A 25,146-nucleotide genomic window follows, 5' to 3' on the forward strand; every position below is an offset into this window, starting at 1 on the left:
GAGCCAAAATCGAGTCAGATGTTCAAAGGACTGAGTCACCCAGGCAAAATTTTGTTTTAGTTTTTGTTTTTATGTTTATTCACTTATTTTTGAAAGAGAGAGATAAAGAGAGAGAGAGAGAGAGAGAGAGAGAACACAAGTAGGAGAGGGGCAGAGAGAGAGAGAGAGAGACAGAATCCCAAGCAGGCTCTGTACCGCCAGTGCAGAGCCTGATGAGGGGCTTGAACTCATAGGAACTATGAGATCACGACCTGACCTAAAATCAGAGTCTGACACTTAACTGACTGAGCCACCCAGGTGCCCCCCTACCTCAGGATTGTTTTTATTTTATTTTATTTACTTCTGCTAAAAATATGTAAAAGTTACATAGTTTTAAAGTCAAATCTACAAAACAAGGTATATTCATTTTGCCCCATTTCTCTAAGAAAGAAAATATGTATTTGCCTGTATTAAAACTTAAGCATATATTTAAATCCTTAGATAAGTGGCAGCCTGCTACGTACATTTTTCTCTACATACATTTGGCTTTTTTCACTTACACTATATCCTGGAGATCATTCCATGGTAGTATAAAGAGATACATTTTAACTTTCTACAGTTGCATTGTTTTATTGTTTGGATTTACCATAAATTATTCAACCTATCTTGATGAACATTAGGGTTTAAAGCTTTTTTATAATATAGAAATTTTACAATGAATGCGGATGTGTAAATCAGTTTATAGCTAAGAGTATCTCTGGTATACTCTGGTATATGGAATTCCTGGGTCAAAGGGCAAATATATATGTCATTTTGTTAGTTTTGCCAAATTACCCTCCATAAATGTTGTGCCCTTTTACAAATGCATATCTAATTGCAGAAGGAAAAATTGCATAGAGAAAGAGTGGGATTAAAACTAAATATTATCTAATGTCAACAGAAACAAAGACTTATCTGAAACATGAATTGCAGTTTTATTTAAGTTACTGTTCCCATTGATAGCTATTCGTTTATATAACGGCTCTGTCTTGATGGGAGCTTCTGTCACAAGATAATATTTGCTAAAGCTAATCCATTATGATTATAATGCAAAATTATTGATATTCAAATACATTCTCATTTATCAAGGACTATTATCTGGGAAGCCAGCTTGCTTCCACATGATTCACCTTTTTGTTAGAAACTTAATAGGACAAATTATAAATTTGTTCGTTGTGCATACCTCATAGTAGGCATTAGCCCTTTCATCATAAGCCGTAACCTATACATTATGAAACCATCTCAGAAAGTCACTAACTTTTAGACTAGAGAATAATGAAATTTTTAAAACAGCATTTTAAATGCTTTGATTTGCTTCTTAACGGTGTCTTATCATGGACTGATACTATACTCCTCTGGCTTAAAGCTGTCGAGTGATTCACAATGAGATGACTGACAAAACCCAAAGTAATAGTCTAGAGACTTCTTAAGCCACTACTTCTAAATCTGCTTCTCTTTATTGATATAATGAGGGGAGAATTAATTTTAAAAGGTGGTGACTATTGATTACTTAATGGCAGAAGATAGTGTTGAGAAATGCTGAAGTGAGCCTATTCTGTGCCCTCCTGGGCAACAGGACCCATTATCCAGTGGTGGAAATCATGCTGTAACCCTCATTAATATTTAATAGGCAGGACACAGGCTGGATGCAGGCTACAAAATTGCCCCAGGCATAGGCTCCAATAGGCCATCAGAATGTTTCAAGTATATAAGAGTAACAGATTTCCCTGTGTTCAGATTGTTTATAAGCAGGACAATACATTCAATTCCCTTTCGTGATCTCTGGGTGGTGATAGCCTCATGGAAATGCCTACTAGGCAGGTTGAAGTGATTAATGCTCGGGAAGTCATTCTAGGTTAGTCAGCCCTGCATGAGAAGACTTCGTATTTTCCAGTGTGGTTCTCAGTCTCAGCCCTTGTCTTTCTCTTTTCTCTCCACAAGCCGAAGGGCTGGTTCAGCAGGGGTGGCGAGTCAGCAAAAGGCGTTAATTGTGTCTAACACAGCCAGCATCCTCCGAGCGGTATTATGTATCACACTGTCTATCAAGCTAACCCCTGGTCACACGTCAGGATCTTTTTATTTTCAGCTCATTTAAAAGGGAAACAGGGAGTTTCAAAGATAGCTGGTGGGGAAACATAAGTCTAAGAGTGCGTGGAAGAATGAAGAGCCTTTGAAACTGACTTGAACTAATCTGGGCTGTGACTTCTGAAAAGACAATACAAGGTTTTATCAATTACAGACGCCCATTGTTAACTTTTCAAATCACCAGGTTGTTTTGCAATACCACCAGCTTGTTTTGAAAATATCATAAGATTGGAATGAAGTTAAGTTCTCTGTATAGAACATATTCTGAGGATTTATGGGTACATAAAGGGCATAATATCAGATAGCCACCATTCCAAACAATGGATAAAAGTAAACAGGCAGTAAAGACACATCAGTGTTTTGACTCAATGACCCTAAAGATTGTTGAACATGTATTTAGGATAATAATTTACTTTGTAACATATCAGGGATTATTTATAATTACCAGCCTAGAATGAGTTACATACATGAGAATAAAAATTTGGTTTTGTAGGCAAAAAGTATCCAAGGGAACAAGTCTTCTATTAACATGTTGAGCTTTTTGTCAAAACCAGTGAATGAAATTTCCCCAGAGGTCTCATTTTATTCCATGTTAAATGTGGACAAAGTCTGTTTTACTCCCAGCCTTAGACTGTGTACGCCTAAACGCTGCTCTCAATTTATGAACAGGTCTCTGTGTATGCCTTCTCTTTCTGACACCAAGTGGAGAGTCTCAAATGATCAAGTTATCAGTGATAAATGTATTTGTGTTCAGTTTTGGCTTTTTGACAAATATGATCTTTATGAGGCATATTGATGGATCTACTTAGATGTCTGTGTTTGTTTGTTTAGTTGTTATATATTATTTATTAGTTGGTTAGTTCTCAATTCTTGCCATTCCCTAATGGAAATAAGTTTGTGGTTGACTCCCTTTCAAGAAGGCTCAGCTTAGAATTCTTAGATTCTTCAGCTGCCATTCCCAAGAGCAGAAGTAACACTATCAATTGAAAATAATTTAATATATTTTCTCCAAGGTACTTAACACTATAGCATGAAACATATGAAGGCATTTAATCAACCGTAAATATTATAATGTTAATAATAGTTATACCTTCAGTGCCTTTAGATATTCCAGAGAGAAAGTTTTTTTAATCCGATCATTGCACTATACTGACACTTATTGAACCATAATCTAATATATTTAGCAATTTTATCAGCGAAAGTCACAAATCCTAAATGCCCTTTCCTTTCTCTTTCCTATTTTATAGCGCAGCAGCAGTTTTGGGAATTTCGATCGTTTTCGGAATCATTCCATTTCAAAACCAGATGATTCAACTGAGGTTAGTATTTTTGTTACAATTGTTAGGCAAACACATTATGAAAAATTATGAAGCCAATATCACTTTTGCAAAGTACAGTAAGAAAAATAAGTGTATTTGAAAATCACAGTCCTGCCAATATTTTTATGATAAATGAACAAACAATTTAGTACCTAATACCATGTTGGGTGTTAAAAGTCAACAGCTATCTAAGAAACCTAACATGTTAGGAAAAGCAGAACATGAACTTATGAAGAGAGTTACAATGTAAAGTAATACAGATATTCCCAAATTTTCTGAGCATTTCCACAATAAAACAATGCATATGTTAAATTTTATGTAATTGTAATTGCTTTAATTTAATCACATAATTAAATGGCTTAGTTGCAAGTTTGTCAAGGAGAGCATACAGTTGTTCAGTTGTACTCACATTTCCACCATATGCATTTAAATGTCTCATAGGTGACCATTACATACACGTTTACAAATCATGAACACTTTAGATGTAGCACGAGAAAAGCTTCCCATAAAATTAAGTGTAAATAATAATAATAGTAATAGTTCTAATAATATCTACATTTAATTGAACACATCATCATATAAGCACAACACTAAACACTTTACCTACCTATAATGCAGGAACTATTAACATTACTATTTTACCATTGAAGAAAGGCATTTCATTGAGGAAAATTACTTCTAAATTACACAGTTAATAAATGACAAAGACAGAAGTCAACTTCTTGTCTGACTTCAAGTTTGCCATTCTGTTACACTATCTCACAAACAAAAGGTCAACTGTGATAAGTGATTAATGAAAGGTAAAACAACTAATAAATTGATAAAAAGGAGGATATATATTGAGAAAATTAAGAATACACGTTTATCATTGAACGTGATTCAACAACTCCACATGTGATACATTTTAGATCAGTAGGTTTTGGAGCTTACCTATTTCTTAGTTACTCATTGTCATTATTGTATGCTTACTTTTTGTTTTTTGTAAGGAATTTTTCCATTCATCATATCTAATTTCTCAACGTACTTTTCAGGTTCTTATGTGTATATATCTATAATATTTTTAAATAATTTTATTTCAGTAATGGAAATTCTAAACAAAAGAAATTAAAATAGAATGGCATCTATTATTACTTTCTAAATATATCCATTAGTATACATATATGCACGTGGGTAATATATCCCCTTTTATACATATATATATTACATATATCGTCTTTTATCCATATATATATATATATATATATATATATATATATATATTTATATACACAGACCTATGTGAGAAAGCGTAGATTTCATTTCCAATTATAATCTTATATACACTTTCAACTTTCCATAACCACACATAGATATATTCTACTATATTTACTTTATAATTCTAGAGTTAACCTGTAAAAGTAGTTTAGGCTCATTCAGGTTCATTGATTGGGAATGGTGACTTAGTAATTTGTGAAAGAATTTAGTGAACCTGAAAAAGTAGTTCACACATTTTTCAGCAATTCAGCATTCATTCATTTAACAAGTGTTTATTAACATCTACTCTATGACAGGGTTTCCAGTAGGCACTCAGAAATTACTACTGCAATAACCGATGAAGATCCCTAATACATGAAGCCTAAAGTCTAGAGGGAGAGACAGATCTTAGAAAAGCAACAATTGTTTTATTTATTTTTTTTTTCAACATTTATTTATTTTTGGTACAGAGAGAGACAGAGCATGAACGGGGGAGGGGCAGAGAGAGAGGGAGACACAGAATAGGAAACAGGCTCCAGGCTCTGAGCCATCAGCCCAGAGCCCGACGCGGGGCTCGAACTCACGGACCGCGAGATCGTGACCTGGCTGAAGTCGGACGCTTAACCGACTGCGCCACCCAGGCGCCCCGAAAAGCAACAACAATTGTAAATAAATACCTAATAAAGTTGTAATCCAGGCTATGAAAGAGAACAGTAGAGAAAAATGTGCAAGTTTAAAATATGCTGAGGTAGTTTCTTCGAAACTTCTGTAAAGAATGATAGTAAAACCTAAACTTACAAATATTTGTGATACTTTTTTAATGCTTAGGCAATGGTAATTTAACACTGGTGGTAATAAAAAATATACTTTCTTATTTATTTAATTATTATTATTTTTTAAGTTCGTAATTTTACAAAGAAGGTAGAGTTTACATAGGGAGAAGAGAGAAGAAAAGGGCTAACTTTAAAAATTTAAAGTGTTTCCAAGTTATATTTTATTCAGGGCTTTTGGATTAAGCAAAAACTCTTTGCCTTTATAACCTTGAATGTAGAAATTAATAAAGTTCAATAAGTACTTAAATTGGCTGTCCATTCATATTTATCACAGGCAATTTGGGGTAAGATACGAAGCAAAACATAATATTTATTAATAATGATGTTAATTTTGTGGTTAAACCTTCATATTAAAATATTCATGTTCACGAAAGAGAAGTTTCCCTGATTTCTGTATATGCAAGAAATATCTGGCTGTCCATCCACTGAGAATGGTGGGCAATGCTTAGATGACCTTAAAGGGTCTTTTCTTGCCAATCTGAAATATTAAGGATATATAACCCAAGTATTCAAGAAAAAAAAGTCACTCCAAAGTTCTACATGAGAAGTTTAACTTATTCAAAAAATATTGTCAGTTCCTGGAAGTATTCTAGACATTTAGAATAAGTAAGAAATACAAAATCTCTAGTCTCATGGAGCCTATCTCGTAGTGGGAGATGCAGGCAATAATCAATCAAAGAAACAAATATATTATCAGGTAATGTTAAATACTTAGAAGAATAAATTACATGTTAACTACTTGAAGATTTTTGTACCAATGGCTGGACGAAGTTCATATTTACTATTGCTTGACAATGTGGGAAATATGTATGGGATACTTACCTGAAAGATAAAAAAAAAAAATGCACTTTCTCAGTGGATTTACTTAATTCCAAAACTTTTTAAGAAATGACCATTTCTATTTCTATAAGGATCAAGAGGATATTTTAAGGCCCAATAAAGTGTCTCCCTTTCTAAAGGCCTCCAATAAAGTGTCTCCCATCTCTGTAGACTTAGCCACTCATTATTCCTGGCATTTAATTCTATTTTTGGCATCTCAAAATGGGTAAAACTAAAGTGGCTCTACTGTACAGGTATTTAAAGAATAGCTAAATTCTTTAAAAAAGTTTAGATGTGAAGCTCAGGTCCTTTGACATCAGAAGTTTGATTTTCTGAATTCATAACACATGTAACCAGGCTTGGACAACTTTAAAAATATGTATTATGTCCAGATTGAAACTTTGGAAGCTGCGGTATACGATGTATATGAAGTTCACAAATTTGGAATCTTCCCTCTAATAATGTTTTCAAATAAATGATTTTTATTGCTTTATTATTCCATCTTTGATTTTTTATTTTTTTTAAATTTACACCCAAATTAGTTAGCATATAGTGCAACAACGATTTCAGGAGTAGATTCCTTAGTGCCCCTTACTCATTTAGCCCATTCCCCCTCCCACAACCCCTCCTATAACCCTCAGTTTGTTCTCCATATTTATGACTCTCTTCTGTTTTGTCCCCCTCCCTGGTTTTATATTATTTTTGTTTCCCTTTCCTTATGTTCATCTGTTTCATCTCTTAAAGTCCTCATATGAGTGAAGTCATATGATTTTTATTCTATCTTTTGTAAACAATCCTAACTAGGTGTATGAAGGGGAATCCATAAATGAAAATGGAGAACAAAATAAAACTTCAAATAATGGAGGAGGTTTAGGGAAAAAAATGAGAGCTATTTCCTGGACAATGAAGAAAAAAGTGGGTAAAAAATACATCAAAGCCCTTTCTGAGGAAAAGGTAAGCACCCTCTGTTAATCATGTGTATTTTTCTGTTAAATTTTTTCTTAAAATAGTCAAAGATTCTTCTTATAGACATAGAATTACTTGATGTTTTAGGGAGGACTTCAAACATCTGTTTTCTCCCTCAATAATTTTTCCCAGAAGTTGGATGGAAAACAACAACAACAACAACAACAACATTATTACTCCTATTTTAATAGAGGAAACAGACACTTGGAAAGATCACACATATAGTACATGAAGAACAGTATGTCATATGTTGTAACAAACATCAGTGCTTCATTTATTTTTATTGCCAACTAAGATTCCATTTTATAGGTAAACTAGATTTTATTTTTCCTTTCATCAGTTGATAGATATTTGGGTTGTTTCCACTTTCTGGCCATTGTAAATAATGCTGCTATAAATATTCGTGTGTGAGTTTTCGTGTGGAGATATTCTTTCATTTCTCTTGGGAATATGGTAACTATCTGATATTTTGAGAAATTAGCAACTGCTTACCCAAGCAGCTGATCATTTTACACTCCCACTAGTAATGTGTGAACATTCCAATATCTGCACATGCTTGTCAGCACTTGTTACTGTCTTTTTGTTGCTAGTCATCCTAATGGGTGTGAAGTGGAATCTCAATATGGCTTTGATTTGTACTTCCCTGATGACTAAGGATGTTGGGAATCTTTCATGTTCTTATGAGCCATTTGTATATATCTTCTTTAAAGGAATGTCTATTCAAATATTTTCCCACTTTATAATTGGGTTATTTGGGTTTTTTAAAGTTTATTTATCTATTTTTGAGAGAGAGAGAGTGAGAGAGAGAGAGAAAGGGAGGGACAGAGAGTGAGAGGGAGAGAGAGAATCCCAAGCAGGCTCCATGCTGTCAGGGCAGAGCTTGACGTGGGCCTTGATCTCAGGAACTATGAGATTGTGACCTGAGTCAAAATCAAGTGTCAGATGCTTAACCAGCTGAGCCACCCAGGCACCTTGGGTTATTTATTTATTTATTTTTTACTGTTGACACTAAAGTTTTTAAAAATATATTCTGGATACAGGTCCTTATCAGATATATGATTTGCTGTCTGATATATTTTCTCCCATTCTGTGCATTGTATTTTCATTTTTTTGATGGTAACATTTGCAGCACAAATGTTTATAATTTGATGTAGCCCAACTGATCTTTTTTTTTCATTTGAACTTTAAGTATTGTATTTAAAAAAAAAACTATTGCTTAACCTAAGGTTACAAAGATTTACTCCTGTGTTTTTTTCTAAGAGTTTATAGTTGTAGTTCTTAAATTTTGGTGTATGGTCTACTAATTTTTCTATGGAATATAGTAGGAGTCCAACTTCCTTCTTTTGCATGTGTATATCCAGTTGTCTCAACACTAATTTGGTAAAAAGACAACGATTTTCCTATTGTATTTTCCTGGCACCCTTGTTGAAAATCAATTGATAATAAATACATGGCCATAATTACGGGCAATAAATATAGGGGTTAATTTCTGACTCTCAATTCTATTACATTGATATGTATGTCTTATGTCCATTCTCTTTTTAACCCCTTTTAATAGGACTTCTGTCCCCAGTACTCCATTAAAACAGTAGTCACAATCAGTGTTGACCTCTGTGTGGTCAAATTCACTGATAACTTTTCTTTCTTATTACATTACTTTTCAACTCTATTTGACAAGTGATGATTTCAATATATATTAAACATCATCTTTTCTTGGTTCATCTAACTGAGTGTTCTTCTGGCTTTCTTTCTTTCTCAGAATTTCCTTTCTTGGCTTTGTTTTTTTTTTCCTGTCTCTCTAAATATTGAGTCTTCCTGAGGCTTGTTCCTAGATGCTCTACTCAATGTACTCTCTCCTCCTAAGTGATCTCATCCAATGTCATGACTGCTTTTCATAATTATATCTTTAGCTATGACATCTTATCTGTTATGCTTAAACAACCACTTGTGAATTTGATATCATCACTTAAATGTACAATAGATACTGGAACCCAATATATCCAAAACTGGATTATTAATTCTCTATGCTCTACAAAAAAAATGTTTCTTGTGCAGTCTTCCTAGTAGTAATAGACAACACTACCATAACTCTAGATGCAGGGAAGGAAGGGAGAGGAGAGGAGAGGAGAGGAGAGGAGAGGAGAGGAGAGGAGAGAAGAAAGAAGCCTAAGAATCATTCAAAACTCCTTCTTTCTCTCATTTTTCACACTAATTCATCAGCACATCCTCTTGGTTCAAACTTCAAAGCATTATCTAAAACCCCTAATTCCTCCTTGTAAACTATTCCTGCTTTAGACAAACAAATAAACAAAAACAATAACAACTTCTCTTGCCTCGAGTACCATAATAATCACCTAATTGGTTGTCTTTCTTCCATTCTTTCCTCCATAAAAACCATTCTCTAATGAAAGCTAGAAAGACCTCTGAAAAGTAGAATTCTGAATACATCACTCCCCTTGATTAAATTTTTTTTTACAATGCCTTCACAATACATTCTTTTACTATGGTATGTTCATTCCAGTGCTCTGAAAAACAGAGCCTAAGAAAGGAATAGACACACCAAAGATTATTGGGGAAAATGTCTGTGAAGGATAAAGTAGAGAAAGAGTAAATGGGTAGGGAAAGTTTTCAGACTACAGTGCAAGTTTGACACCTGTGAAAGGAGAGGAACAAAGCTTTAGCCAGAATGGTAGACAGTCCTTGAACCAAAGTTTTTCACTAGAGGAGACCAATATCCTCCCAGATCGACTCAAATGGTACCCACATTGTTTCAGTGATTGGCAGAGAGCATGGCTTCCATGCAGACACAGTGGTGGATTCGGTAGCTGGGCTGTTGGCAAAGAAGGGTCCTGCAGCAAAAGATCTGAGTGGCACATTTCCATGACCACCACACAAAGCTCTCCCTTATCTGGTTCCGGTCTCCATCTCACAGCTCATCTCCTAAAACTGTCCCTGCTTTCACTCAGCTCCAGCTACATTGGCTTTGTCTTCCTGTGCATAACCCAAACTAATTCTGAATTTAATTATTTTGTTCTTGCTTTTCCTTTTTCTTAGAAAACTGCCTCCAAATCTTCACATATGTTATATCTTAGCATTCAGGTCAAAAATTCAGAACATAAATTACCTTATAGAGGAAGTCTTTGGAGACTACTCCATCAAAATCAGCTATCCTTCCTCAACCTTAATCTTAGTATCTAATCCTCTGATATCACTGTTTTATTTCCTTCATAGCACCTATTCTCTGCAATTTTCTTGCCCATTTTGTTTATACACATGTCCCCAAACACAACACACACACACACACACACACACACACACACACACAGCCCATCACACTAAATGTACTTTATTAGAGCAGGGACCCTGTTACCTTGTTTGCTATGGTATCTCTAGTTCCAAAAAACATGAGAGGTACTTACAAGGGATTCTATAAACATATGGGGAATGACTGAACAAGTGAATAAAAGAATGGATAAAAGCAGAGAATCAAACTGAATACATAGCATATATGTATTCTAAAACTTCATCAATGTTTAGAAATGCTCATAAATGAGGAATATTGAATTACATTTTGATGAGTATTAAGAAATGTATAGGTTTTGTCCAAAAATCTAAATATGGAAGACATTTGAGATGTTTTCAAGCAGATGTAATTTGTTTTGAAATTGTCTGTCTTTCCTAATTTTATGCGGGATTTGCTTTTCACTTGACTAGGTGTGCAAGCACGGTATGAGATTTGTAAAGCTTCTTAGATAAGCTTTGCTTTAGAATTGCAAAATGTGCATGTTTTATTCATATCTAGTGATCTGGTAGGGTGCAAATAACTGACATGAAACAACTATGCAGAATTTAAACTTGTAATATCAGATCTCAAAGGATTAGTAATGGTGGTAAATAGATGATAAGAACATGAAGAAATAAAAATGCTTTCACGGATAAAGCATAGATGTTAATAAATCTAACATTTCTGATTAAATAGTCTTGATGTGATATTCATCCTAATTTACAAATGAACTATTATAATTTCAGTTGAATTCCATAATGTGGAATGTTTCATCTAAAGAATTTTTCCAAGTATAATATGTTTTGCTAGAAATTGAACTAAAGATTAATGACTCTCATATTTTATGCTGATGTATTCCTAAGCATTTTATTGCTAAAATATGTCTCGTTTGTTAAATCAATGCACACAGTGAATATCTCCAAGGAAATCAGTTCTCTGCACTTAACCTCTGATGTTTTTCTGAAGGATGAGGAGGATGGAGAGGATACCCTCCCGTACCGGAACAGTGACCCAATGATTGGATCTCACACAGAGAAGATCTCCCTCGAAGCCAGTGACTCCATGGATAGTCTCTACAGTGGGCGGAGTTCATCAAGTAAGGCTATAGAATAAGGGACAACTGGGAGGCCTGAGTTAAGTTAATTAAAAACAGATTTTAACTATAGAGAACAAACTGATGGTTACCAGAGGGAAGGTGGGTGGGGAAACGGATGACGTAGGTGATAGGGATTAAAGAGTACATTTATCATGATGAGTTCTGTGTAATGTACTGAAGTGTTGAATCACTATATTGTATACCTGAAACTGATATAACATTGGATGTTAATACTACCAGAATTAAAATAAAAAACAGTGCAAAATAAACAAATTGCAAATGAAAAGCAACAATAGATTTGGGGCTCATCACATTAGCAACAAGGTTCCAGCTACTTCATAAGAGAAATAGTGAAAATGTAGGATGTGATGAATCCATAAAATTGCTATTGTTTAAAATGATATACAACATATTAGATAGAATTATGAATTATTTTGAAACTTCATTTTGTAGTTGGCAGGGCTCTTAGGGGCATGTCTCAAAAAGATCACGTTGGGTAACTAAATCCTCATCCTTAAGATAAAAAAATGTATGCTTGAGAGAACTAGGATTATCTTGCGTCATAATTACTAACATGAGTTGAAGAATTCAGAAAAACAAAATCCTGTTTTCTATCTCTTCTTCCCTCCCTCTCTTTCTCCTTCTTTTCCTTTTCTTTATTCCTCCTTTTGTTTTCCTTCCTTTCTCCTTTCCTCTTTCTTTCTTCTTCTCTCCTTCCTCCCACCCTCCCCTTCCCTTTCTTTCTTTCTTTCTCTTCCTTCTTTCCCTCTTTTTTCTTTTTTCTTTTCTTTTTTCTTCTTTCTTTCTTTCTTTCTTTCTTTCTTTCTTCCCTCTCCTGTCCTCTCTCATTTTTTTCCTCCCATTTTACCTGAAGTATTCTGAAAAGAGCAGGACATATGCATCAATTCTGACATTTACTTTTTAGGTCTCCATCCAGCATTATGAGTAAAGAGTGAAATACTATGTAAATACTAAATAGAAGGAATACCACTAACTAGGTGACAGAAATGAATCAGCATGTGTTTCTAAGAAGGAATTCATTCAGGTTTCAGTCACATATCTACTACAATAGTTGGATGAAACTACTGATAACTGAAAGATGCCTTATAACTTATTATATGTATACTGTTATACATCCTTCTAATTTCTTCTGGGCTTTAAATATTGTTGTTGTTGTTGTTGTTGTTGTTGTTGCACAAGGTTTATTTGTCTTGTATTTCCTTTGAAATCAACTTTTTCTTATTTGAAGACAGATCACAAAGACCAGATGTTTCAAACATCGTGAATTATATTTCTATTTTCCTATTGGCTGTACAACAGTTATTTTGTGAAAAAAAAAAGCTAATGCAGAAACATTTGAAGGATATGTTTTTGCATGCGTGAAACTCAGATTTCATTAGTATTCATTTCTGCTGGAAGTTTTAAAATTCTAAACTGTAATGCTGAATGTGGGTAGAATTTTACTAACTAGAGCATACCGTTTAAAGCCGAGGCCTGAAGTGGTCATGGAAGGGAGGGTGTGAGGAAACGGTGGCCCACTTAGCTGTTGTAATATGTGGCTTAATTTCTGTAATTACATGCAGCTCACCTTTCTTTTATACCAGTTCATATACAATATGGAGCACCTCTAAGTTTCTTTACCGTATTGCCATAATTATTTGAATACATAGAGAAACCAGGGCTGTTCCATCATTGAACAGAACACTGAAGGGCCATACTGAAAGAAAAAGTGAGGTGACAACAGAGAGTGGTGGACAAACAGAGTTACTTCCACTGGGAACCATTCTAGCCTCCATCTCGCAAGCATCCAAAATGGAATCCGTTTTCTCTTTTTTCCCTGAGCTTCCAACTCAGAAGGGAAAAGGATCAGAGAACAAGGATTTGGAGCAGTTTTACAAGCCCAGTTTAGAAAGTTTAGAACCACTTGGGTACAGGCACATATCCTCCTTCCTTCACACTCAAACAGCAAGCAAAAGCATTATCTTTTATGCATAGAGATGTTGCTTCAAAATGGCTTGTGGTACATAATATGAAGTTTGGGAGAGTATTCCAGCTGTATTGTGATAAGCATGGGGAAACTTGTGGTCTTATTCTTTGAACATTTGTGATCAGTAGCATACAAAGATCAAACTGTTGCTATAGGTTTTTGTCTTTGTTTACAGGTACAAAATTAATTGTCTGGCCTGCACAGGGAGTTAAGCCTATACTGTCTGCCTCTTTAGCAAGTGTTCAGTGCTCAAAACACTATGCTACTAGATCAGATCATAAAGACTGAAGTGAGAGGGTGTTTTTGGTTAGTGTTTGAGGAAAGAGGAGTCAGATTGTCTGGAGAAAGTTCAGCTATGGCTCAGAGAACAGAGGTCATGAATGGAGAGTGACTGGGAGGCAGAAAAAAAATAAGAATCCATCACTTAGAACCCCCTCAAAAGGCTGGCATCCGATGTTTCAGCATTGTCCTTGCTTAGCTGTATCCAGACGATGGTTCAGAATTTTGTGAACCTTCAGGGAGAACTGTTAACCTCTGCTTTGCTTTCATCAGGTGGAGTCACAAGTTGTTCAGATGGTACAAGTAACCGGGACAGTTTTCGACTTGATGATGATGGCCCATACTCTGGACCATTCTGTGGCCGTGCCAGAGTACATACTGATTTTACACCAAGCCCCTATGACACTGACTCCCTCAAAATCAAGGTGTGTGCACATCATATCTGTATTCTGTATGGTCTGTCTAGTGCTGGTTGTATGATCTGTGTCAGGAAATGCACAGTGGGAACCGGGTGTGTGGGGGGTGGGGTGGTTAAATGTGTTCTTCCCAGCAGTAGAACTGAGCACTGGTTTAATGTTGCAAGAATTTGAACAAAACATGAGAGGTGGGTAAGGGAATCCATCTGTTGAGGCCATAACATATGTCGCTGTTATATAGATACTGCAGAATCAAAGCCTGTCAGGGGAGAAGAAATTGTCTACATTTTTCTGAAAGCCAAAAGCCTCACAGGTTACTGGAGGTGCCCAGCCCTGCCTGATGCTTGCTGGAGTAAAAGGAGCGAGAGAAAAGAGTTGGAGATATCTGGCAAGAGCCGTGCAGAGCAACTCCCTTGGGAACCAGACTTGGCTGGGCAAATTTAGTACTTAAGTTGGTTGCTATGAGTGACCATATATCCTTCTCCCAACGATATAATCTCTTGAATTCCCTCTTCTTACTCTTATTATCTGTATTTTCCATTGATGTGTAATAAATTTCCACAAACTCAGAGGCTTTTTAAACAACACAAATGTATTATTACCTCACAGTTCTGTGGGCCATCCATTGGTCATGGCTCAATTGGGTTCCCTGCTTAAGGTCTCACTGGGCTGCAATCAAGGTGTTAGCTGGGGCTATGTGTCCTCACCCGGGGCTTAGTGTCCTCCTCCAAGCTCACTGGCTATTGGCAGAATTCAGTTGCTTGTGGTTGTAGGACTGAGGTTCCTGCTTTCTTGTTGGATACTGTCTGGGAGCCATTCTCAGCCCCTTGAGGCTGCCAGCCATGATCCTCTTTATAACATGGCAGTTTGTTCCTTCAAAGCCTTCAGAAGAAAAACTCACTCATGTTTCAAATCTCTTTATTTTTTGGGGCTTCTACATGATAAAGTTGGAAACATCCAGATAAGCTCTCTTTTAATTACAAAATTAACTAATTTGGGACATTAATTATATCTGCATAGTCCCTTGTGTCATATAATACAACATAATTGTGGGTATGAGATCTATTATTTTTGTAGTTCTACTCACACTAAAAGGGAGGTGCTGTTGCAATAGTACAAATAGAAGGTTTAGTGCCAAATCATTTTATACATGTTAAATTATTCCTTTTAGCAACACAAATAGATATAGCTAAAAGGACAAAAATGATGAATTTTCTATACTACCAACATCAAGCCAGTATTAACCAGTAATTATGATAAGTTATGAAGTGTTGATGTTATTATTTAGTATTCAAGACACTCAGCTTTTCTCTTTATCCCTTTTAGGATAATAAATCAGAGTAAGCTCAGCTGGAGAATGAAGAAAACATTATTCTTCATAGTTAGCTCCTCAATCCTTGGAATGAAATAATTCGAAGTCTAAGTTCAAGACTTGGGGGGAAGAATGCTTGTAGCCTAGTAACCATAGTTGGGGAAGGACTGTATAAGGGAATAAATTGAACCCATTTGACTCAGGAAAGCTTTTCACCTTCCCTACAATGCTATACCAGTGCATCACCACTTGTCCTGCCTAAGGTGATATTTGTAGAGCTCTTGTAGGACACAATAAAAATCCCACAGTTACCACTGGGGATTGAATGCTATTGTTTATATCAGGGGTCTTATCCACAATGAAATTGGGTCTTTGCTTGGTGACCTATGGGCTTTCCTGGAATGTATACTTTTTATGAATTTAAAGGATAATAGGAAGGATGCAGCAGAGAGCTCCCATGCTTAGCAACTTCCCTTAGAGCTTCTGGGGATTTTCTAGGTCTGTTTAGCTGATCCTATCAAGCCCAGGATTTGATTCCCCATAGTTAGAGGCAGGAAGAACGAGATGAAAAGCTGATAGGGTCAAACAAGCAGATGATCACAAATCAGAAAGATCAGATCTTTTGATCACATTGAATCCCACTATTAAAAATACAATTTGTGTTTTAGATAGAATACACATTCATAGAGCATCAGTAAAAAAGTATTTTTAGTAGCAGACTTAATGCTTTGCTTGAGGATAGACCCTTAAAATGTTTTGTAAAAATATCAAATCTATAATGTCCTCTCTGGGGTAGAAACTTATAAGTCTCAAAGGAGTAGCTATGACTTTTAAATGTAGGCACTGTATTTACATAGAAATCAATTTTCCTTATAAAGAAGTACCCCTGTGTGTTTTCTACTCTTGCCAATAACTGGCAGCCTATAACCAATTAGAGTCTCAGATGTAAATAAAGAAAAAGACCAATTGGTTTGTCCATGCTTATGTGCTCAGTCATATATCAATCCAACTTTGGTGTGGAACTAAATCTAAGTATTGTCTTATTTAAAATAATTAAGTAGCATAATTTATCCATAGTGCACACATACTTTTCTTACGTAGTTGGTATATACAAAGTTCTTAACAGTTTCCTTATTTTAGATGAATGCTACACTTAGATGGTTTATTTTATACTGTAGGTAAAATTTTCAGATGAACTAGAAGCATGGACTGAGATACAGACTTCTTTTTTTTCCCCTTCCTTATTCGGGAGCTCCTTCAGGAATCATGGCTTGAACTTGGTTACATATCTATTGCTCTGACAAGATGAATGAAAAGAGCATCATTTTTGAGTTCAGACGACTTAGACTTGAGTTCTGGTTCTGTCATTTGAATTCAGACAACTGCCATGATTTTCAAAATTTAATTTAATGTTTGCATTTCTTTTCTCTAATATTTAGAGTAATAATGAAACCTTGTATATGTACCTAAGAAGTGTATCATGGGCATAAAATGACTCAGTATATGCAAAAGTATTTCTAAATTCCATTGTGCTCTACAATTTTAAGTTCATAAATTGATATACCAAAAACATAAAGATATCATCAAATGTATGTAAGAGCTTTTTTCAAGTTGGTTGAAATTTTCTTCATTATTACTAGCAAATAGTTCCCTTGAACTTTTAAAAGAATTTTTCTCTTAGATTTATTTCTGTTATCAGTAACCCCCCCCCCTTAGCATATTCCCTCATTATTCTAGTTTTCTATGATTCTATTCTTTCTACCAATTGTTATAGCACCAGAGGTCTCTGAAAACTGATTGGTATATTTCTTTGTCTTTAGAAAGGAGACATAATAGACATTATCTGCAAAACGCCAATGGGGATGTGGACAGGAATGCTGAACAATAAGGTGGGAAACTTCAAATTTATTTATGTGGATGTCATCTCAGAAGAGGAAGCAGCCCCCAAGAAAATAAAGGCACACCGAAGGAGTGGAAAGGAAAAACCCAAGACTCTGCAGGAGTTCTTACAGAGGATTGACCTTCAGGTTAGCAAACTTGTGGCCTGTTTGATTCTGGTGGCATCTGGATGGAATAAATGAGGAGAATGGATCAGTGTTTGTATAGTGTTAAAAAATATATGACTTACAGCAAAGGGAAATCTGTTTTCCAAGAAGAGTTCTTATTTCTCCTTTATTACTTTTATTATGCAAGGACAGGTCTTGATATAACATCCCTTGGACTAAACTCTAATGGTACTTAGCAGTGACAGTAGAGATTAATGTTGAGAAAGTGCAGTGAAAAATGAAAATACCTTGGAGAATAAAAGGCCCAGAGAAAACATGTAAATGAGAATGATGGAGTATGAAGAGTAAAGGTAAAAATCCAGAGAATTGAAAGGAAAAATGAAAAGAAAATTGCATTTTCTATAGGGCAGAGATCAAAAGCAAGTCAAGAGAAGACAGATAAATATAATTGTTCCAAAAGCAATTTGTTAGGAAATAGTGATCATTAAACCCCCATGATGATTGTGTTAAGGAAACTGTGTTGTTTATATTTATAATCCAATTATTTTCTTGTTATATTAGCAAAATTTCTATGAAATATCTACCTTGTTCAATGGTGTGTACATACAATTTACCTAGCCTCACTCAATTTACTGTTTTGCAGTCCATTTCTAAAATTAATGCAGCAGTACTTTGATAATTTTCAAGATTCATCAAGGCAATAGCCAATTAAACTTTCCTTAATTGTTTCTCTTGAATTATCTAGTTATACTCCTGTCTGTAGACAAACTACCTTGGCCTTCCTACATTACGATGGGTGCCCCTCAAATGGGGCACTGCTTGGATGAAGTACAAGTGTAAACCCTGCTTCTTCTTTTTGTTTGCCTGTGACCTATGAGAAAACCCAGGTCTGAGGAAGTGAAATAACTTACTCAAGAACCCACAATCAGACATAAGTCAGAATGGGAATTTTGGTTTCTCTGTTCTAACTTGGTACTCCATCTAGGAGGCATTATTTTTTAAAAAGAAGTGGTACTTTTTCTTTCTTTTTCTTTCTTTTGTAAAAAGGGGCTGGTAGTTCTTTCCAATTGCTTAAAACTTTTATACCTCCTCTTATTCAGTTTTAGTAACCAAAATAAGGATATTGAAATTATGATCAAGTAAAATGGAAGAAGTTTTGAGGAAGTTGTAAAGCAACTTCACTTTGCATTTTTATTCCATTAGAGAGAACAGAGGTTACATAAATAACATACAGACTCAGAAATCAGAAGCCTATGAATTTTAAACTAATATATATTGATGCAAATGATGGACAAAAATATACATGCTGAGAAAAGGAAACAATACTTTTCCCAACCACAATGCTTTTATGCTTAATAAAAGCTTTTAATTAAATAGAAAGTCTGGAGTTCCTTCAGTTTATATAATGATTTCACAAAATGCTAGGTCTATTTTTTATAAAGAATTGTGCCTGTTTCATATTCACTTTTCAAACTACCCCAAGAAGTTAGTGAGGGCAAATATTTTCCAAGCAAGCAAACAAGGAGAGATGGAGATTCAGAAATATTACTATAATTACTCTTCCAGAGGCATTTTATTGATAGACATAAGGACACCCTAGCTTTGTCAATTGAGCTATCTGAGAAGTGAAAAAGTGCCAAATGGGATGAATGATCCAGCTATTTAATTGATCCATGATTTAGCACTGCACAGCTTAAGGTAATTATTTCTTCTTTACATTTGTCCTTCCAGAAGGTGAGAATTATCCAGCATACTCTTCTAAATGCCCTAGAGTTCAGATGTGGAAAACTAGTACAAGTTAAATAAAGTTACACAAAAGTCCTATCAGTGCCTTTGGTTTCCATATGCATTTCTACACTTTCCTTAAATCTAAAGAGAACTAAAAATAAAATATTTGAATCTGGCTAGTTTATACTATACATATTTTTTTCTCCCTCATAGGAATATACCTCAACACTGTTACTCAACGGTTATGAGACCCTAGAAGATTTAAAGGATATAAAAGAGAGTCATCTCATTGAATTAAACATTAAAAACCCAGAAGACAGGATGAGGTTACTATCAGCTGCTGAAAATCTCCTTGATGAAGAAAGTAAGTGTACACACCTACTTTTCTCCTTTGCTGAAAATCACATTTCAATGTAAAGAGTAGAATTATTAAAAACAAAGCCCCAGTTTTATTTACTGAGAATCATACAAAGCATCCTTTCCCATAGAATAAGTATTTTCTTATCTATTTGGAAACAACAACTCTGGTCAAGTCTATAATTAGGAAAAGGACTTTTTTTTTTTTTTTCCTTATTGGACTCAGCAAATGAAAAGGACTTTTCCGGGCATCTCATTTAGATTCTGCAGAGCTATTAATTTACACACAAGTGGATGTCTGCATTCTCAAAGACTGAGGGAGTTCGAGACAAATATTTAGTGACAGCATGAGCCATTAGTGAGAAATGTCATATGCAACTTCTGCAGAACAGCACAGAACAAGGCTCTAAGCTAATGAGCTTTCGCGCCACACAGGAAAATTCATTTCATTACCATATAGTCACATCTTGTATGTGTTTATAGTATTCCTTCAAAATGTTATAATAGCTTGCAAAAATATTCAGCACTCACTTTTATTATCTGAGATGGTTCTCTGTATTTGTAACGTATAAACTGGAGATGCAGTAATTCATGCACATTCACTTACCAACTGGGTTTGTAAAGATAGGATAGCTTTTGTTTTTACAGTTGCCCAATCTGAACACTCTTTCTAAATCTGCTCAGCCTTCTGAAACCCTGAGCTCAGAACATGCCAAACTCCACAAGGAATATTTTATTAGGAAGAAAAGAGGAAGGTGTCGACTTTTAAAGATGAAAAAGAACTTACACTGCCTAATTCAACTGTTCTCTTTCAAAAATGATATGAATCATGATCATTAGCTACTTTTTTTGAATGTATATTCTGAGGAAAACTTGATCCAAGATCGTTACATTTATTATCTTCTTCCATGCACTCCACATTTCTGTGAGTTCGATAGTACTATCCCTATATTTATAACGAGAAACTGAGAAGATGAGTAACTTGTCCAAGTTCACACACGTAGCGAATTGGAGAGCCAGGACCAGTGTTTGTGATGCTACTATACTTTCCACAAATAACAGCCCAGATGGAGAGCAAGGAGGAAAGTTGTATTTAGGACCCAGGTCTCTCAGCACGTTTGCCTGTATCCTAGACCTCTTCTGCTCCAAAACGCGCACAGTACGTGTTTCCACACTGGCCTTTTATCTAGTAGGAATAAATGTACTCTTTTGGAAACTGTATTTCAGTTCTCTTGAGTTTGCATAGAGCTTCATTCTTTTCAAAGAGCTTTCACATGTAAGACTAATTTGGCACCTGCAGAATTTATTTAATCTTGGGCCTATGTGTTTACGCGCATTCTTTGAAGTTGTGGAGACTAGGAGAGGGAGATGGGGTCACAGAGGCAGACAAAGGTCAGCCTTAAGAAAGGAGCCAATTTACTCAATAGTACAAGACAAAACAAAACTGATCAGTGTCAACTGATGTAGCAGGATCTTTCAGTAAATGAGGCAGTTTATTTCACCCTTATCATTTCAAAACATGGATTCTCCCTAAATAACAGGCTACAAAAGAGATTCTGTAGATTTCTTGTAAATGAGAATGTTCGGTATCGTTGTCAATACCCTCCCAAATAATTTGATGTTGAAGTAGAGCGAGGAAGGAGAGCATTTTTTGAACACTGGTAAATACATTACTTTTCTTCTATAATACTATCCATGTGGGTATTTTGTCCATCTTACAGATGAGAAAATATTTCAGAGCTGAGTTGCAAAGAGGCCAAAGAGCTAGATAAGTAACAGAGCTGGAGTTTTAAGCAAAGGCAGTCTGCTCTAAAAATCCAAGTTCTTTCTTCCACACATGCAAACTGGTAAATATAGAAAGAACAATGAATATTTGAAAATTGAAGTTTTCTACGATGCCAGTTTTCTCAAGGGCTTCAGTTAGGTTTTCCGTCTCAGAAAGTAGAAGTTAATATTTCAGTGAGAACAGAAACCTTGCAGCAACATCACTGCCTTAAAGGTGCAAGGCTACTGTGGCTGCATTGCAACAGGACTTGAGAATAGGAGGGGCTTAGACAGCCTGGGTGAGAAGGGTTTTTAGCCATAAAACAGTGGTCAGTCTGGACCCACGGAGGGAAGATTGGTCCAGTGCCAAAGGCTTGGGCCATGGAAGGTGTCTACTTAATTTATTCATCCACCTCCCTATTCCCTATTTACTTTCTATGTTAACAAAAGAACAATAATGTATAAATGACATCGTATTACAGCTAGGTGTAATTTGAAAAACCATCTGACCCAAATGCTTCCTTTGCAAGATGGAGAAACTAAAACTAGATTAGCTAAATGGCCTTCTCAAGGTCACATATCTAGAACCCAGCCTCCTAAATCTATTGTAAACATATTCTACTATGCCCTGATCTCTGAAAATGAAACACAGTATCTCCAAAGCGCGATGTGACTTTCAATGTTTAATATAAAAAAGTACAAATCCCCCAAATTATTTCCCTTATAAGACTTTAGAAAATGGTATTTGAAGGTCACTAGAAACTGACCATTTAGCAATAGCCAGTAATGTGCAAACCTACACACACTGAGTCAAATTCTGGGGGATGAAAACTAGAAAAAAATCCCGATGCAACCAGTGTTTGTTGTCAACACACAACGCTGAGATTTTTCTTATTTTAATCTTACGGTCTAAAGTAGTGCTAGAATATACATGTCAAAAAGATGCATATTGCATGTTAGGCTATTCTGACTGAAAGCTATTTATCTTATATGAAACTGCTTTGCTCAAGAAATAAAGAAGAATGACTTCTATTTGTTGATAAGATGGTGAGTTCTGATGATTCGGCACCATGCTGCTGCATGCTTATTTTTATCTATTCTCTACTCTGTGAATCATATCTTCTACAACCATGCTAAAGATTAAATGCACAACCTTCATGTACCTTGAATGATAAAGACCTTGAATATATGGTTATATAAAACTAAGATATTATTAAAAACAAATGTATGTCACAGTCACAGGTTAAAAAATAGTTAGCTGTGTGTGTGTGTGTGTGTGTGTGTGTGTGTGTAAGAATAAGGTATGCAAATTGGCCAGGATTTTATGCATGCGTTTTATCTTGATCACTGAATAAAGCCAACTTGGGGAATGTCAATAAATTCCTAGTTTAGAGCTTCTTAGGTTGGGAACTGGGAAGTTTTGCTTGCCATTTTTTCAGTATAAAAATTGAGGAGAAGGGGCATCTGTTTCGAGGACAAGTTAAAATTTTGAGATGATGAAGGGAATACTACAAGCCCCATGTGAGCCTTTCATACATCTAGAAGGACCAAGAGGGTGGGACAATAGAAATGTAATACTTAGAGCAAGAAATTTTCCTTTTCTCTTAGGCCAAATAGATAGCATTGTACCCACTCTGACCTTGAGAATGTAAAGTGGATTAAAGTGTTTGAGGTCACTGCTTGACAGGAGGTAAAGGGGTTTCTCCTACAAGCTGTTAGAAGGGTTGGTGAGTGGTGTTAGCGCTGATTACAGGATTACCTCTGCATCAGGAAAATGACTTTGGGGTTCTGCAATCCCAGCAAGGCCAGTACCGAGATATTCTGAATTCACTCCCGTGTTGCATTAGAACTGAGCAGAATTAGGTCACTGGCTCCCTCAGCTGGGAATCTAGATGAGGATAGAAGAAGAAGAAAAACTGGGGTGAGACTCGGCTTTTGAAGGAGCAAAAGAGCAGAATCTGTTTATTTTGTGCACATTAGGGTTTCTCTATTTATCATCTGAATTTTAAAATGCTTTGTTTGCTTTGAATAAATATCCCCAGTAAGAACAGAGAATGTGTGTGTGTGTGTGTGTGTGTGTGTGTGTGTTGTTCATAAACACAACCTTCAAGACCCTTTTTCCTAGCTAATAAATGCCTCTTGCAAATAATAAGAAAGTTAACTGCTATTTATAGTAAATAGTATCTCTTTATTCTGAACTTGTTCCTCTTTTCCCACATTTAGAGGCACTTTGATGTGTTTTAAAAGTGTGTCTGTGAGAATGTGTACATTGTCCTCAGGGAAAATGGGTGATGGAAATATCTTGTTGTCCCTATAGCACAGAAATAATTAACTTTTAAATTGGAGTAGAAAAAAAACAACAACTGAGTAACCACATAAGCACACTGTACGAGAAGCTGTGTATAATATATTTTAGTTAACTGCAACCTTTGTTTGCAGGGCTTGGTGAAGAGGAAAGGGGTGGGGCGGGTTGCGTGCCAGGATGTTGGCACCAGCTGTGGTCACAGCAGCTCCACATTGCTCAGCTATCCCCAGTTGTGCCTTCCTGCCTGCCTACCTGCCCAAAACGATGCAGGGCAAGAGGCGAAGCCCAGCCAGGAGCCTGGAACACGAGCTGCCAGCGGGGAGATTTGTAGTTCTGCCAAGCAGCAGTCCAGCAGTTGACCTGACAGCGTGCCAGGGTAGCTTGGTGCCCTAGCCCCTGACATGCATGCCTGGTGTTTCCAACCCGCTTGCCATATGATTTGAATCTAGATTCAAGAAAGGTACAGCTTTTAAGAAAAGATATGCTAACCATCCACATATACACACTAGAGAAGGCACACAGCCATTTTATTCCTATGTACTTATGTTTATAAATTGTTAAATTAAAAAAATATGTATTTCTAGTCAGAGCTGTTGGGCTTTATGCAATTCAATTCTTCAGATTACTCTTCGGTTTTACTGCTCCTCCCCCAAAACCAAGATTTAATTTACAATCGATGCCATATTCCATATGATACACAAAACAACAAAATGAAATGTAAACGTGTTTACTCTTCTATCAGAGAACCACTCCCAGAGTAAAAAGCCCGTGGAATTTTAACCTCAGTCACCTAAGGAACTTGTAATGTGCTTGTTTTTACATTGTACTATGTTTGTGTACTAGGGGTGACTTTGTGAGGATGACCCTGGTCAAACAGGACTGAATCCTCTGTTACCAAGTGCGTTCCCAAAGCCCCTAGTTCTGTGCTTTGCATTGAGTGGATGGTTTACAAGTACAATGAATCATCATTGAGTGAGGGGATGAAGAGTTTTACAAATTGTAGGCAAACGTTTTCTGATTGTAAAGCTTTAAGTCCCTGGTAAACCCACCCTGCACATAAAAGTTTTTTAGTAGGCAGATGGGTGTTTGTATGTGTGGTCAAAATGTGCGTTATGTATATGCTAACCATGTGTGCCTGTATATGCACAAGTACATATGAGCACTTTTCTAGAGGGCAATAATGTAAAAGCTATCAAGTTTGAAATGTGCAAACTTTTGTATCCAGAAATTTGATTAACTTCAACATATAAATGTGTAAAAATACTAGCTAAATTACTAGTACTTTTAATTAAGTGTGAACTTCCAGTAATAATTAACTGTTAAATTAATTAGTATATGCA

At 35.7% G+C, this 25,146-nt stretch overlaps 1 protein-coding gene and 1 long non-coding RNA gene across 6 annotated transcripts in view; one reads left to right on the top strand and one right to left on the bottom strand.

The window, feature by feature from the left end:
• SAMSN1 (SAM domain, SH3 domain and nuclear localization signals 1) overlaps positions 1-25,146 on the top strand; it is a 141,659-nt gene that overhangs the window by 109,954 nt on the left and 6,559 nt on the right. For all 5 annotated transcript variants that reach the window (XM_045501618.1, XM_045501621.1, XM_045501619.1 and 2 more), the window contains 6 exons: positions 3,351-3,422; positions 7,112-7,261; positions 11,523-11,652; positions 14,192-14,343; positions 17,467-17,673; positions 19,594-19,744. In XM_045501618.1, the coding sequence (XP_045357574.1) occupies positions 3,351-3,422; positions 7,112-7,261; positions 11,523-11,652; positions 14,192-14,343; positions 17,467-17,673; positions 19,594-19,744 (862 nt within the window). The remainder of the gene's footprint in view (positions 1-3,350; positions 3,423-7,111; positions 7,262-11,522; positions 11,653-14,191; positions 14,344-17,466; positions 17,674-19,593; positions 19,745-25,146) is intronic.
• The window catches only part of LOC123610711, a 106,774-nt gene continuing 99,127 nt past the window's right edge, over positions 17,500-25,146 (bottom strand). Inside the window, exons 5-6 of the long non-coding RNA XR_006718262.1 lie at positions 23,261-23,389; positions 17,500-17,710 (exon numbers count right to left, since the gene is read on the bottom strand). This is a non-coding gene — a long non-coding RNA (uncharacterized LOC123610711). The remainder of the gene's footprint in view (positions 17,711-23,260; positions 23,390-25,146) is intronic.

Source organism: Leopardus geoffroyi, chromosome C2, assembly GCF_018350155.1.
Source record: "Leopardus geoffroyi isolate Oge1 chromosome C2, O.geoffroyi_Oge1_pat1.0, whole genome shotgun sequence".
Classification (NCBI taxonomy): Eukaryota; Metazoa; Chordata; class Mammalia; order Carnivora; family Felidae; genus Leopardus; species Leopardus geoffroyi.